The sequence below is a fragment of the Gadus macrocephalus genome, chromosome 1 (assembly GCF_031168955.1).
Source record: "Gadus macrocephalus chromosome 1, ASM3116895v1".
Classification (NCBI taxonomy): Eukaryota; Metazoa; Chordata; class Actinopteri; order Gadiformes; family Gadidae; genus Gadus; species Gadus macrocephalus.
In genome coordinates, this window is record NC_082382.1 from 12,393,309 (window position 1) to 12,408,277 (window position 14,969).

Consider the following 14,969-nt stretch of genomic DNA (forward strand, 5'->3'; position numbering starts at 1 on the left):
CAGTGAGACTGGACCCTCACCACCCCCCCCCCCCCCCCCCCCCCCCCCACACACACACACACACACACACACATCCTCCTCCAGACTGGATTTCATTATATTATCACACATAGCGTAGTCATTATCCAGATGAAGTGGAATGGTTTCAAGAAAGAGGGATTCATATATTGGCTCGGAGCAAAGATGTTGGGCCAGGCCACTTGGAACATTGATACATATGTATTTGCAAATATACATCTATATTTGCACATAGATAAATTCAATATATATACATGCAAATAAATGGAAAGATTGTTTCGATTTGAAATGGTAAATACATTTGAATGGTTGATGATTCAGACTGGAATATGAGTTATATTAATAAAAAAAAGAAAACAAATCTGAAATAGATGGTGGATGGGGGGTTGGTGTATGTCTGAAAGGAAAGACTCGTCATGGAATCAATTAGGAAGAAAATAAAACTTGTAATCTGTAACGTAAGTGTGACAAGATAAATGAATACAACTGAAGCAGTTCAAAAGGTAATGGATGGATGACTTCCAGACATTGCGAATGCTAATTATCTTGCATTAAATCACCTTCATTCGGGCCTTTTGTGCTCACTTAAAAAAAAAAAGAAGCTCACTTAAATCAACCGTAGCAAAAACTGTTTGTGCAGCACGCCTTCAAAATAAAAGTTTTTGAATAAAAATAAATCAAGCAACCTGTGCTGAACACGCAATTCTTCTCATTGCTATCCTTCAAAAAGTCAACCCAACCAACCAATCGCATTATGTAGAGGATTGTGTCCCCCCCCCCCCCCCACTCCTGCAGAGTCCCGCCCCCATCCCCTCTGCTTGTGGAGCAATGGAGAGCATGAACCGGCCTGGATTAAGGAGCGAGAGCGAGGCGAGCGAGGGGTAATGGGTACCTGCGTCGGAGAGGTCTCGCAGGGAGCTGCTGAGGGCGCTCCTCTTCAGCCCCTCCCCCATGGCGTAGGTGTCGTCCAGACTCCCGCGGTTCATGTTGCCGTTCCCCGCCTCCTTCTTCAGCCCGGAGCTCTGGGACATGCTGGGCCGCACCACGCCCTTCTGCTTCTCCAGCTCCGCTGTGGCGAAGGATGAGGAGAGTGAGGACCGAGGCTGTGTACCGTTAGTGAGGACCGAGGCTGTGTACCTTTAGTGAGGACAGAGGCCCCTCTGTGTACTGTTAGTGAGGACCGAGGCCCCTCTGTGTACCGTTAGTGAGGACAGAGGCCCCTCTGTGTACCGTTAGTGAGGACAGAGGCCCCTCTGTGTACTGTTAGTGAGGACAGAGGCCCCTCTGTGTACTGTTAGTGAGGACAGAGGCCCCTCTGTGTACCGTTAGTGAGGACAGAGGCCCCTCTGTGTACTGTTAGTGAGGACAGAGGCCCCTCTGTGTACTGTTAGTGAGGACCGAGGCCCCTCTGTGTACTGTTAGTGAGGACCGAGGCCCCTCTGTGTACTGTTAGTGAGGACAGAGGCCCCTCTGTGTACTGTTAGTGAGGACAGAGGCCCCTCTGTGTACTGTTAGTGAGGACCGAGGCCCCTCTGTGTACTGTTAGTGAGGACCGAGGCCCCTCTGTGTACTGTTAGTGAGGACAGAGGCCCCTCTGTGTACTGTTAGTGAGGACCGCTCTGTGTACTGTTAGTGAGGACAGAGGCCCCTCTGTGTACTGTTAGGGGGACCGCTCTGTGTACTGTTAGTGAGGACAGAGGCCCCTCTGTGTACTGTTAGTGAGGACCGAGGCCCCTCTGTGTACCGTTAGTGAGGACCGAGGCTGTGTACCTTTAGTGAGGACAGAGGCCCCTCTGTGTACTGTTAGTGAGGACCGAGGCCCCTCTGTGTACTGTTAGTGAGGACAGAGGCCCCTCTGTGTACTGTTAATGAGGACAGAGGCCCCTCTGTGTACTGTTAGTGAGGACCGAGGCCCCTCTGTGTACCGTTAGTGAGGACAGAGGCTGTGTACCGTTAGTGAGGACCGAGGCCCCTCTGTGTACCGTTAGTGAGGACAGAGGCCCCTCTGTGTACCGTTAGTGAGGACAGAGGCCCCTCTGTGTACTGTCAGTGAGGACAGAGGCCCCTCTGTGTACTGTTAGTGAGGACAGAGGCCCCTCTGTGTACTGTTAGTGAGGACAGAGGCCCCTCTGTGTACTGTTAGTGAGGACCGAGGCCCCTCTGTGTACCGTTAGTGAGGACCGAGGCTGTGTACCTTTAGTGAGGACAGAGGCCCCTCTGTGTACTGTTAGTGAGGACAGAGGCCCCTCTGTGTACTGTTAGTGAGGACCGCTCTGTGTACTGTTAGTGAGGACAGAGGCCCCTCTGTGTACTGTTAGTGAGGACCGCTCTGTGTACTGTTAGTGAGGACCGCTCTGTGTACTGTTAGTGAGGACCGCTCTGTGTACTGTTAGTGAGGACCGCTCTGTGTACTGTTAGTGAGGACCGCTCTGTGTAGTGTTGGTGAGGACAGAGGCCCCTCTGTGTACTGTTAATGAGGACCGCTCTGTGTACTGTTAGTGAGGACCGCTCTGTGTACTGTTAGTGAGGACCGCTCTGTGTACTGTTAGTGAGGCCTGCTCTGTGTACTGTTAGTGAGGACCGCTCTGTGTACTGTTAGTGAGGACCGCTCTGTGTACTGTTGGTGAGGACAGAGGCCCCTCTGTGTACTGTTAGTGAGGCCCGCTCTGTGTACTGTTAATGAGGACAGAGGCCCCTCTGTGTACTGTTAGTGAGGACAGAGGCCCCTCTGTGTACTGTTAGTGAGGACAGAGGCCCCTCTGTGTACTGTTAGTGAGGACAGAGGCCCCTCTGTGTACTGTTAGTGAGGACCGCTCTGTGTACTGTTAGTGAGGACCGCTCTGTGTACTGTTAGTGAGGACCGCTCTGTGTACTGTTAGTGAGGACCGCTCTGTGTACTGTTAGTGAGGACCGCTCTGTGTACTGTTAGTGAGGACCGCTCTGTGTACGGTTAGTGAGGACCGCTCTGTGTACTGTTAGTGAGGACCGCTCTGTGTACGGTTAGTGAGGACCGCTCTGTGTACTGTTAGTGAGGACCGCTCTGTGTACGGTTAGTGAGGACCGCTCTGTGTACGGTTAGTGAGGACCGCTCTGTGTACGGTTAGTGAGGACCGCTCTGTGTACGGTTAGTGAGGACCGCTCTGTGTACTGTTAGTGAGGACAGAGGCTGCTCTATGTACTGTTGACCAAGGGGGTAAATCTATATCTGTGAACCCAACATATTTCCCCATGTGCTGTCCCTTCTGTTTTGAGTCCTGCTCCACAAGGACTGGTGTTCATTACTATAAGCTCTTTAAACATTCTTCCAGTGAACAGGGGCCGGTGTAACGGCTGCCCGGCCCCTGTTTCTACTTTACACGGTTTGAAGGGAACCGCGGGAACCTGGAGAGGGGGGAGGTAGAAAAGCGTTCTCTGCTCACACTCAATTCTGTATTTCTCCATTTCCTGGACTTCGGCAATCGACTCGCGCAAGTCGTCGGTGAACTTCTTGCGGTCCTGGGGGTTGGGGGCGTTGAAGTTGATGAGGACTTTGATGTCCGCGCCGGGCACGGCCGACGTCAGTCTGATGCCGTTGGGATAATCTGCAGTGACAACGGCAGAGAGGGAGAGGGAGAGGGAGAGGGAGAGGGAGAGGAAAGAGAGATAGGCGATGACTTGACATGCCGTTGATCAGAGAGCAGTAAAAGCAGCACGGGCAGCGTCTGTGTGAACTGAGGAGAGCGATCGTCACGCTGCAGTGCGACAGATGCCCTTCCTATGGCTGTGGCAAACGCATATAGGACGTTAACCAACGGGAGAAGGCATTAGGCGCCGTGTGTGCTACTTACACTGATTCTCAAACAGCATGACTTGCATCCCATAGAGCGAGAAGGACTGCCTGAAGCTGTACGTAACAGAGTTCTTCTTTTTCTGGAAAATCTTGGTGACCTGATATCACACACACACACACACACACACACACGCACGCACACGCACACACACACACACACACACACACACACACACACACACACACGAATAGGGTTGAATTAGAACAGAGATCGATCCATACCCAACTAAGAATACTATTTAGTTACCCGTAATTCATTCAGCCAAAGCACAGCAGTTTACCAGATACAGGGCATCAAGGAGGAGATAAGCAGTATTTTCCTCAAGTAGGCCTACAGATGTTTGACCCCGGTAAATAGCCAGTCACCCGACCCACTAGCATTTCATTAAGCACGCCCGCCGACGGGAAGGGTACTGTACCACGAGGAGGTCGTTGAACAGGAAGATCTCCCGCTGGTGGAGGCCCAGCTTCTGCACCTTGTTGGGGTCCGGCACCTCAAACAAACGGCAGTAGCACACCAGCCTGCGGTGGGGCAGCGACAGCACCTACGGATGGGGGTTTGAAGAAGGACAAATTACCTCACCGAAATGACCGCCTCCAAAGAGTGTTACCCAGAGAACAGGGTGCCAATCCCTGTTAGCACCTGGAAAGGAAACAGAAGAACAGATCCCTTTTTCCACAAGCTAGAGCAGGCCCAGAGGCCGCCCATCGATTGGATTCACATGTGCGTGTCCTTTGTGTTTTTACACTATGGTTATAATAAGTACAGCGAGATTGGAAGAGGTTTAGCTGTTTTCCTTTTGAAAAGTCGTGGGTTTTAGGATCAGATTAAAGGATTTCCAAACTCAATGTGACACGCAGCCAACTGGTACCGATCCCCACGTCATTGAGCAATACGCAAGTAATGCAGAATATAACAATACACACAGGGATCCACTGGGATTTAAGGACTAAAAATGCAGTCCAACATCTTGTCTATGTTGTTTGTCCAGCCGCTACGTGTGTGGTGGTTTATGGGCCTGGCAGTGATGAATAACCCCTGCTTTGTACGGCATCTGTAAACAACCGCTGCCTCTCTTTCGTAACTATTGAAGCTGTCCCCCAGTTGCCTTACAGTCTCCTGTAAGATATATGCTGTATTTAGCCCTTTAGAAGGCAAAAGTACAGGTAGTCCTTACGGTACAGAGCCTTAAATAAGGTGGATTTAAACACCCAGGACAAGCAGCATTACAGGCAGCAACGTAGAACCAAAGACAAATGATGGCTGACAGTGAATCCATTTACAGAGTATAACTTACGCATCCAAGGCCGTGGTGGAGGGACCCGATCTAACAACAGAGAAAGAGAGAGAGAAAGAGATGACATAGAGGCACAGATATAGAATGGGTTTCACAGCCCCATGAGGTAACTTCCTGACCAGGGTGCAGAGCCCAGAACAGGAAATGAAGATTCAACTTCAGATATCTATAATGCCCGAAAGGCTGGTCTAAGAACGCGTGTTGCCTACATGATCCTGCCAGGGGGGTCTGCCACGTTTTAATGACGTTAATGTGAAGACAAATCTTCCCGTAAACCCAAGCCCACTGCGATCCCCCACCGCAGGGCCTGATTACTGAAGAAAGCCCTTATTGTCGGTTGCTTTTTCTCTACACTTGTGGTGCTTTAGCTGGGCCACAAGATCAATGCGTTTTTAAAAGGTTTTTTGAATACATCTCTTTAGAATGTACTTTAATTGTGTTACCACTGCCGTAAGGGAATGAATAACAGCCTTGTAGGACCCAGTTGAAACGGAGGGAACGTCAGAGATGTTATAACATTATGGTTTTCATAGTGTACATTCTTCCTTTGTCCCTCACCTACTGCTCTCTCTCCATCTGGATATGTTTTTAGTCTTTGTACTCTCAATGTCTCCTCTATCTACCCTCAGAAATACGGCGAGGAACAGGCCAATTTACGTTGTCACGCAGCATATCGCGCAGTATATCACACTAGCATATGGTCATTGTTTATTACATAAAGACAGAGGTAAACGTACCGGTTTCTTGCCGACGATGAGCTTCTCCACCTTCTGCACCTGGGAGACGTGGTCCTCGTTGGTCTTCAGCTCCCGCTTGCGGATCCTCTCATAGATCCCCACCAGGGTCTCCCTGGGGATGTCCTCGCCGTCGTCCACCCCTGGGGCAGAGCACACGCACACAGGTTAGCGCACAAGCACCCTCAGAACGAATAGAATACACATACATCTCTCTGTGTGCATGAACAACAGTTCATTCACACACCGACAGCGGAGCCAACCACGCAAGGCGACAGCCAGCTCATCGGGAGCAGTTAGGGTTAGGGGTCTTGCTCAGGGACACCTCGACACTCTGCTAGGAGGAGCAACCTTGATTGATGTTAACCTTCGGGTTAAAATCTCTCTCTCCCTCTTTCTCCAAGATAGAATGCATGCTGCATACTCTATCACGATATTACACTGCATAAACAGTAGCCTTGGTTACCTCGCAGGTTCTTGATGAAGTCCTCCATCTTCATCTTCCTCTCGGGCTTGACGTTGGGGCTGTACATGTCCGTGTTGAGGAGGATGATGGCGAAGGCCAGGATGAAGATGGTGTCTGGGTTCCTGAACTGACGCACCACCGTGGGGTTGCAGATGCAGTACCGCTGGCTGGGGGACAGACCGTAATGTCAGCATCACGTCGATAAAGCCACAAACAACATATTTTGTTGATGAGTGCTTCCTAAACTAAGAAAATAACACAGAATAAGTGCCAAAGCATTCTTCACTCAGAGGCGGAGGTTGTATCTGCCGCGTGGAGGCTTTTCGAGGTTCCGTGAGGGACAGCACCATTTACTCATGCAAGGGTAACGCTCGCCCCGGCTCCTACTGAGCCATTAATAAAACATCCTGGTGCTACAGTCATCAGCTTTAGCTAGGGCCATAGCAGGACGTACAAACTGTGATCAAGTTAACGTAGGTAGTTCCTCTTTATTTTGTTTGCAAAATACGAGGAACAGCAAAAACTGTTTCAGGAACAATGTTTCACAAGGGTTCTAGGCATATGTAAGAGGCATTGACAGAGGCATGATTGTCAGGTTTCAAGGTCATATAACCCATGTTTCTTTTTTCCTACACAGATGGCTCAAACATCTGGGTCACCTGACTGTCATCCTCCAGGGATGGTCATTGTATATTTATACTGGATATTTCGACCTGGGGAGGCCTCTGGTTGTGGTGTCTTCTCATTGGTTGTTTCGGCCTCTGGGTTGTGTTTGAATGCTCCGCTGTTATCTGCCCACTAACCTGTAGGCTTCGATAAGGCGCTCCACCTTCTGGGCCTCGCCCTGCACACGGATGTGGTTCTGGAACTTCCTGAGAGCCTCGTCCAGCTCCATGCTCTGGAAGTCCATCTCGTCAACCACACAGCTGGAACACACACACACACGCACATGAAGATGAATCAGAGAGCATAAGGAAAATTTAAAATTGGAGGGGAGAAAGATAAAAAAAAGTGGCCAAACTGTCACAGTAATACATAGACAAAGGCCCAGCTTCTCTGCTCCCAGGGCTGCCATTGTATGGTGTCTTGCAGACAAGGTGAATCATATTTAATTCAATACCAAGATGAGTGAAGATTAGGTCTTAAGTGAAGTCTGTTTATGGAAGCGGTGGGGGCCACAGGATCTCTAGTCACACTAGCACCAGTCCTCCATATCACGAGCAGAATCAAAGCAAGTGTTTGTTTAGGAATACGTCATTTCTTGCAACCCATGTTTGACATTGCATTCCTTAAATGTAATTGACTCTCATTACGTATAATTTCATATTATTACATGAATACCAAAAACAGATTTGATCAGATAAATGCACAGAATGGGGTAATGACTTGCTAAAACAAACTCTTCGTTCTAATGGGATGACGGATGAATGCAATGCACGGCTGAAAAAGAGAAACAAACAATGCTTACTCCAAGACATCTCTGTTGAACTGCTTCTGTCTGTTGCCAAGGAATTCACCAATCATCTGCCTGCTGAGGCCTTTCCTCTGCAGCAGGAAGTGGGCCACGCCCACAGGGGTGTCAGGAACAAACCCTCTCTCAGTCAGGTACTGTATTCCCTTCTCTGGCTTCCTAAAAATATAAGAAAGAGGAACCACTGAATATTTTAGGTTGGAACCATTACATTAAACACACAGCACAGATAAAGCTGTGTTCATCCATTATATGCACAAACGTTCTTTAATTCCTTGCTGCAGGAATAAAGTTTGACGGGAGACATTTCATATTGCATTTGTCAGGAGCAAAAATTGTATTGTAAAGAAAGAAACACTAAGACACGATATTGATTTGCTTTGTCTGGAAGTGTGTGAGTTCCTGTTTAAAACGGGCCGATGGCTTGGCCTTAGGTGCACCGCTCATCTTAACAACTTCACACTAGACACGGCACTTCCTGGGGACCCCAGCCATACAGCTGTCAAGTCTGAAGTAAATTGGATGAACGGTTGTCGAGAAAAAAGTCGAAGGGCGGACATAATGAGACCCAGAATAAATGTCAGTGTCACGGCCAGGATTTCAAACAACTATATATTCTTGTATTGGAGTATTCCTGGGTGTAGTACTACACACAGTTCACTCTGCAACACTTGAGTGAGTTAAACGTTAGGTAAGCTCTCTGAACGGCCCATTCTCTCAACAGCCCTACACATCAGTGGAACTCAAACCGCCCGCAATTAGCGGTGAACACCCGCCTCCTACTTGCAGCACCTACTTGTTGAACAGGTTCAGTCCGATGCGGTAGTGCCTCTTGCGGATCACGTCGTTGCTGAACACGGGCGAGTCCCAGCTGTTGCGCGTCTCCTTGTGGTACGTCTGCTTGCTGAGCGTCTGCTCCCGCAGGCTGTCCCGGGACGACGACTCGGAGCTGCAGTTGATGGTGTCGTTGGAGTTGGACGTGCTGTTGATGCTGTCGTTGTCCCCGTCGGAGAAGTCCGACTCCGACTTGCTCTGCCGATTGGCCGAGCCGTTGATGGCCAGGTGGCCCTCCAGCTGGCGGTGGCGGTGCCGCAGGGGCGCGTCCTCCTCCCGGGACGAGGTGCGCGGCGGCGGGGGCCCGTGGGAGATGTGCTTGGGGCTGGCCTGGGAGGACGTGACGATGTGGCTGTGGGGGTCGTACACGGGGGGCCGCTTGACCGAGCTGCGGTCCGAGCGGTCGCTGTGCTCCGCCGAGCTGTCGCTGGGCGGCTGGATGGTGAGCAGCGGGAGGTGGTCCATGCGCAGCCGCTGCTCCTGGCACTCCAGGGACGGGGTGCTGCGGCAGCTGGTGTCTGTGTCCCGGCCCTCGTCCCTGGGGTCCACGGGCCAGTACTCCTGGGAGGAGGAGTTGACCGAGCGCAGCCGGACGTCCGACTCCGTGCTGGAGGGCGGCTCGCCCGAGCGGGAGCGGGCCATGGCGGGGGCCATGTCCTCCTCGTCGATGTACAGCGTGACGTCGCTGTACGACGCCATCATCTCGTCGTGCAGGCGCCCGGGGGAGGGCCCGCGGCGGTGCGACTTCCTCTGGTAGGGCGCCTCCCGCGCCATCTCGCCGCAGCCCATGGCGTCCGGGTCGGGCCCCTCGTCGCCCTGCAGGCTGCGGCAGTTGAGCGCGTCGTCGATGGACTCGGCCAGGGACTTGACCTGCCGGGAGAAGGCGTCCTCCAGCTCCGTGATGGCGTCGCTCAGGTCCCCCTGCGGGGCGGGGTGGGCCGCCATGTTGGCCTGCTGGTGGGCCTCCATGTCGCCGCAGTCCGACGGCCCCAGGGGGCTACCGTCCTCCGTCAAGGACACCTGCCGGCCCTCAAAGTACGAGCTGTGCACCTTCTCGGGGCCTTCGAAGGAGAGCTGCATCCTCATGTTGGACAGGACGATGCGTCGGGACATGCGGTTCTCCGACATGGAGCTCCGGAGGCGTTCGAAGTTCTTGTTCATCTGGTACTGGCGGAAGGCCGTCTGGATGGTGCGCGCCGCATGGCGGGTTATGAAGCGGCCGCCGTATTTACGCTCCAGCATCTCCACCTGGGAGGAGAGGGACGACACAGCGACTGCTTCAGCACACAAACCACCAACCGTTCACCGTCATGGGTTTAAGGTTTGCGCTGGTTGTAATCGCTAACAGTAGCACTTCATGACCCGGACGTTCTTACAGACGCCAAAGAATGGTTGACGAGCACTTATTATAAGATAAGATAGCCTTTATTGTCATTGTACAGTCGCCTATACAACGAAATGATCAAAGCACATCCCCATCTCGAGTTATGTATGGAAGCTGTACGGAATCCTTGGATCAGATGTCGGCTCATCTATAATAATACTAATTGACGTTTTGAACCATTGGGGCTAGAAAAATATCCTAGAAAGAAATAACTCGGTTATGCTAAGCTACCTGCTTGTCCTGGAGGTCGGCCGAGAGCTCATAGCTCTCGGAGAGCGAGCGGGAGCGTTTGATGGCCTCCTCCTCGGCCTGCTTGCGGAGGATGGACTGCGAGTGCTGGAGCTTGGGCCGGCGGGGCCTCTGGGGGCCCGGTTGGACCCCGTGGCTGTAGAGCGGGCCGTCGAAGCGGTCGGGGCTGATGGCCGAGCCGTGAGTCACTGGTCCACGGCCGTAGCCGGCTCCGCCGTCCAGGGAAGGGCCGCTCTCGCCAGGCCGTCCATCCCCTTCCACGCTGGAGGAGGAGAAGAAGAATAGGACCAAGGAGAGGGAGGAGGAGAGGGAGGAGGAGGAAGAGAGGGAGGAGGAGGAGGAGAGGGAGGAGGAGGAGGAGAGGGAGGGAGGGAGGGAGGGAGGGAGGGAGGGAGGGAGGGAGGGAGGAGGAGGAGAGGGAGGAGGAGGAGGAGGAGGAGGAGAGGGAGGAGGAGAGGGAGGAGGAGGAGGAGGAGGAGGAGAGGGAGGAGGAGAAGTAGTCGAAGGAGGAGGAGGAGGAGAGGGAGGGAGGAGAGGGAGGGAGGAGGGGGAGGGAGGAGGGGGAGGGAGGAGAATGGTTTAAATATGGCAAACACTTGGCAAGGTGGTAGATATAATGTCAGAGTTCATTGAGCAGAGATATTTAGACTGCGATTTGGAGGGTTCAGCCATTGAAGCTTCTTGCCCAGGCATAGTGAAAAACTATACAAAATGTACAATGGTGAAGTTACCACTACAGAGTGAATTTAAGAGTGTATAGTAGACCTGCAGAGCCAATGGTACACAGAAGGCAAACTCACTGGACAGAGAGTCGACACAATATGGTTTCAAGGACATTTTGAAAAATAAGCGTTAATATTTACTTCCTTATGATATATTGGGCCAACTTCCTTTAACAGACACACACAAAAAACACCCGTTAAAAAGATCAAGATTCTACTCACTCACTCTTACTTTCTGCCGCACTAGCAGAAAACTGCCTAATCCGAAAAGACTTTCTATTTTCTATAAAATGCCAACTCTTCCTCCATATCTTGTCCACCATTCTTGCTCTCTCTCTCTCTCTCTCTCTCTCTCTCTGGTGAGGTCCAGAGTACAGAGGCTTCACCAGGAAACTAAAGGCTAAGAATCTGCAACAACCAATCACTGAACACAGACAAAGTTACATCACGTTTGGCGTAAAGACAACTGACCGCTCCGATATATGTTACAAAGTCCAGCTCAGTGGAGAGTAACAGAATAAATATAGCATTAGCAGTCCTTAAGAGCTAAGTGAGGTGCTGCATTATCCATGTATTCGTTGCCAATGACTAACACGCCCGGCAGTAATTATTTCGTTGTTCACTGCTCTCACTTCTCTAAAAGCGGTCGTATGTGTTTGCGTAGTGACCCGACACACCCATGCCCTGTACACAAACCACTTCCTTCATTGGACAGTTGAAATCAAAACACAAGAGCCTGCCTGCGACCAGATGGCAACTCGCTGTGGGGTCGTCGTTATGCAATATATTTTGCATAACAAATTAGCTGTCGAAAAATCTACGCATTCTTTCATACATTTTTATCTATCTAAACATTTCTTAAAAAAAAGAAAAGTGAGTTTTGCAGGTGTGTGTGTGTCTTCGAGGATCAATTACCCAATATCCGTTTTACTATGAATATACCCATAATACTAAAGTATTACCCTAATCTGACTTGCCCCATCATAGTTAGTCGACATACTTATGCCCTAAAGTCAATTCTGGGAGTATCGAATTGGTATAGTGGCCCTAAAGATACTCTTCAAAGAGAGCTTTCTGGACTAGCAGCTGTGTCGCAACCAAACAGAGAAGACACCAAAACAAACCCAGTGAACCAACACTAGGAATGAGAATCCCCAACCATCTGCCCAGGCAAACTGAAGCAGCCTCAGTGTAGAATTCACACCTTGCATCCTCTCACAGCTCAGGAATACACACAATTTTCTCCCTTCTGTCTGACTGGACCGGAATTTACATTGTCTCAGCACTGTGTGATTGGTGATTGAATATCAAGATCATAAAATAATTGGGAATCAAAGATGGAGCACATTTTGCGCATTAGAAGTCAGTGCAGCTAAACCAAACCTCTGAAGTGACCCTGTTGGATTGTATTTATTTTATTTGTCAGCCGCTAAAACATTTAAAGCTCGCCAAGCCCAACTAATGGAGGATTTAAGAAAGCATTGTAACGTGTACAATCGTGTACTCTCTCTTAGAGAGAGAGCAAAAGCAAGAGGAAGAGAGAGAGAGAGAGGGAAGAGAGAGAGAAAGAGAAAGAAGAGAGAAGAGAGAAAGAGAAAGAGAGGGAGAGAGGGAGAGAGAGAGAGAGAGAGAGAGAGAGAGAGAGGGGTTTGCATGCACTTCCTATTTAAAAGGCAGCGAGAGAACCATATCTAAAAACAGGGCGATGGAGAGAGGAAGGCAGGTCGTGAAGAAGTGCTCTAGCACTCTCGTTCCGAGGCTCCTACTCTGTCAGGTCAGTCGCTTGCGATGGAGCATAAAGAAGAAGAAAAAAAAGAGAAAGCGGCGTTTCAGAGAGCAGATGTTTCAGCGCTGTAATGGCCATGAGTGGAGGGAGAGAGGAGGACTCTGAGGACACAACTCCAAAAGGAGAGCATGTCGAGTGTGGTGAACAACCATAGCAACAAGCACATCCCTGCCTGGCTCAAACACAAGAGCCAACCAGCGCCACACGACATGTTGTCAATCAGCCATTCATCCCCGATGATGACCCCTGATTTTGGCATAATTAGCTGTTGTTGTCGTCCTTGTGTAGATTGGTGAGAGGCCCACCTATAGAGGAGCTCGTCAGATGCTGTATGTGTGCATTGACCCAGTGGGTTTCCTCCTATCGGTGGTCCTGCCGTATCCATCACAAAGCCCGCCATGCTTCTGATCTACTCAGCAGCTGGCAGCCATTTCCAGCTGTGGGTTTCTCTATGGTTTTGTGGTCCTTTTTGGGGTTGGGGTTAGTAGGGGTAAAAGTGGGGTCTTGATACCACCTCTCCTTCCCCCTAGCCCTCTCCACATCCTGGACCATCAGGGCCCAGGTCCCCCCCCCTTCGTCGTCTGGCCATTTCTCTCCAGCTGGACCCTGGGGAGAAAAACATTCCCCCAGTCCCGGAAAAGAGGAGTCACCTCTGCAGGCGTTGGGGGAATAGAGGACTGCTAATGAAGTGCAGGCTGGAGCTGGGGAGGGGAAGGGGGAAACCAGGAAGGGGTTTCCAGTGTAGTGCTATGGCCGTAAACTCCCGCCTCCCGCTCGCCTCCGGAGCCCAGGCATGGGGCAGCGCTGTGCATGTTTTTCTAATCAACGCTGTAATGCTTGCTCAACTCCCTCCACAAAGTCACATTCAACGTTTTTGGGTTGTTCAATTAATAAAAAAAAACATAAATGAAAAGCTGATCTTTGTAATGGTCCACTTCACATTGAAATCCACATGTCAAAATAAATGTGGTATTTTTAAGCCCACTTAAACCATGAACTGGTCGTAATCGAAATCCAGACCTGCTCACCATGGACACAATGTACAGTGTTTGCTGACAACATATACTCTCCTTAGACAACAAGTGCACGTATTTTCTACTTATAAAGTACTCATAAACAGAGGCCGGTCATGACGACATCCACGCAAGGTACATTTCTCCAGGTCAAAGTTCTCCAATCCCCATCGGGAGATGTTAATGAACTGTAAATGCTGCATTCAGTAAGGTCAACTGCACCATCAACTCTTTGGGAAAAATTACAACCGAAAGGTTTGTGAAGTTTGTCAACGGAAAGACCGAACACTGCGCTGTGTAGCGCTGACAGTATTTATCCAACATGAGCTTGATAGGCATCAGGGTTTGATAGCGATCGGTATTTGACTTGTTTTGTCTGCTTTCGGAGAGCCTAGCGGAGGGGTTAGCGTTCCCTTGGGACACGGATGGGAAGGGAAAATGTTTCCCCTGCCCTCTCTTGTGACCTGGCCAGAGACACGTCACAGCTGTTCCCTCAGAGGTCCACTCACTGCCACGCTCCTCATCCACTGGGGCCTTATTTACAAAGAGGGTAAACAACGCCTTCCAACCCTTGCAATCTTTCCCGATAAATGTATTTAAGCCCATCTCCCTCTTCACCTCTTCGCTGCATGGACAAGGGTAAGCGTTGGTGGCCATTTTGCTCTGTTTGTAAATTGCGACACATTATCATTTGTGAGGCCAAAATGTATTCTGGTCCACAGAGGTCTGTTGTGGAGGCCCGGTAGACATTTCACCATCGTACACTGTACGATAACAGTCCTCCATCAATTTCGGTTGCTAGATCGACATAATTGATAACAAATATGTTTTCAGCATGAAATGAACAAGAGTCACACACCAACAAAGCAGAACCAAAATATGAAAACAAAGCAACGAGACGGTTGAGAGACCTTCCCTCTGACCGAAGGCAACCGTTGAGGGAGAGAGGGCGAAGCTCCACCCTGACCCCAGTCATCCGCCCGCTCTAGTTCTGGCCCTGAACCCCAACCCACCACCTCCGTCGGTTCCCTGCACGGAGCGACGGGCTAACGTGGCAGCACATGTCACCGTCATCCATTATTGAATAATCTGCCCGGCCACCCTCAGCTGTCCGCACCTGCCCTTGAGCAGAAGTCATGCCTCGAGCAGAATCACGCAGCAGCAG

The 14,969-nt window shown here is 50.6% G+C and overlaps 1 protein-coding gene across 9 annotated transcripts in view; it reads right to left on the minus strand.

Moving 5' to 3' along the window:
- LOC132449284 (IQ motif and SEC7 domain-containing protein 1-like) overlaps positions 1–14,969 on the minus strand; it is an 84,495-nt gene that overhangs the window by 7,671 nt on the left and 61,855 nt on the right. For 8 of the 9 annotated variants that reach the window (XM_060041028.1, XM_060040969.1, XM_060041400.1 and 5 more), the window contains 11 exons: positions 10,266–10,545; positions 8,613–9,898; positions 7,814–7,975; positions 7,149–7,271; positions 6,346–6,512; positions 5,883–6,022; positions 5,146–5,175; positions 4,267–4,392; positions 3,846–3,945; positions 3,438–3,599; positions 911–1,087 (listed from right to left, as the gene is read on the minus strand). In XM_060041028.1, coding sequence (XP_059897011.1) covers positions 911–1,087; positions 3,438–3,599; positions 3,846–3,945; positions 4,267–4,392; positions 5,146–5,175; positions 5,883–6,022; positions 6,346–6,512; positions 7,149–7,271; positions 7,814–7,975; positions 8,613–9,898; positions 10,266–10,545 — 2,753 coding nt within the window. Of the gene's footprint in view, positions 1–910; positions 1,088–3,437; positions 3,600–3,845; positions 3,946–4,266; positions 4,393–5,145; positions 5,176–5,882; positions 6,023–6,345; positions 6,513–7,148; positions 7,272–7,813; positions 7,976–8,612; positions 9,899–10,265; positions 10,546–11,227; positions 11,741–14,969 lie in introns of those variants that run through there. The other variant, XM_060041101.1, reaches the window with a different exon arrangement.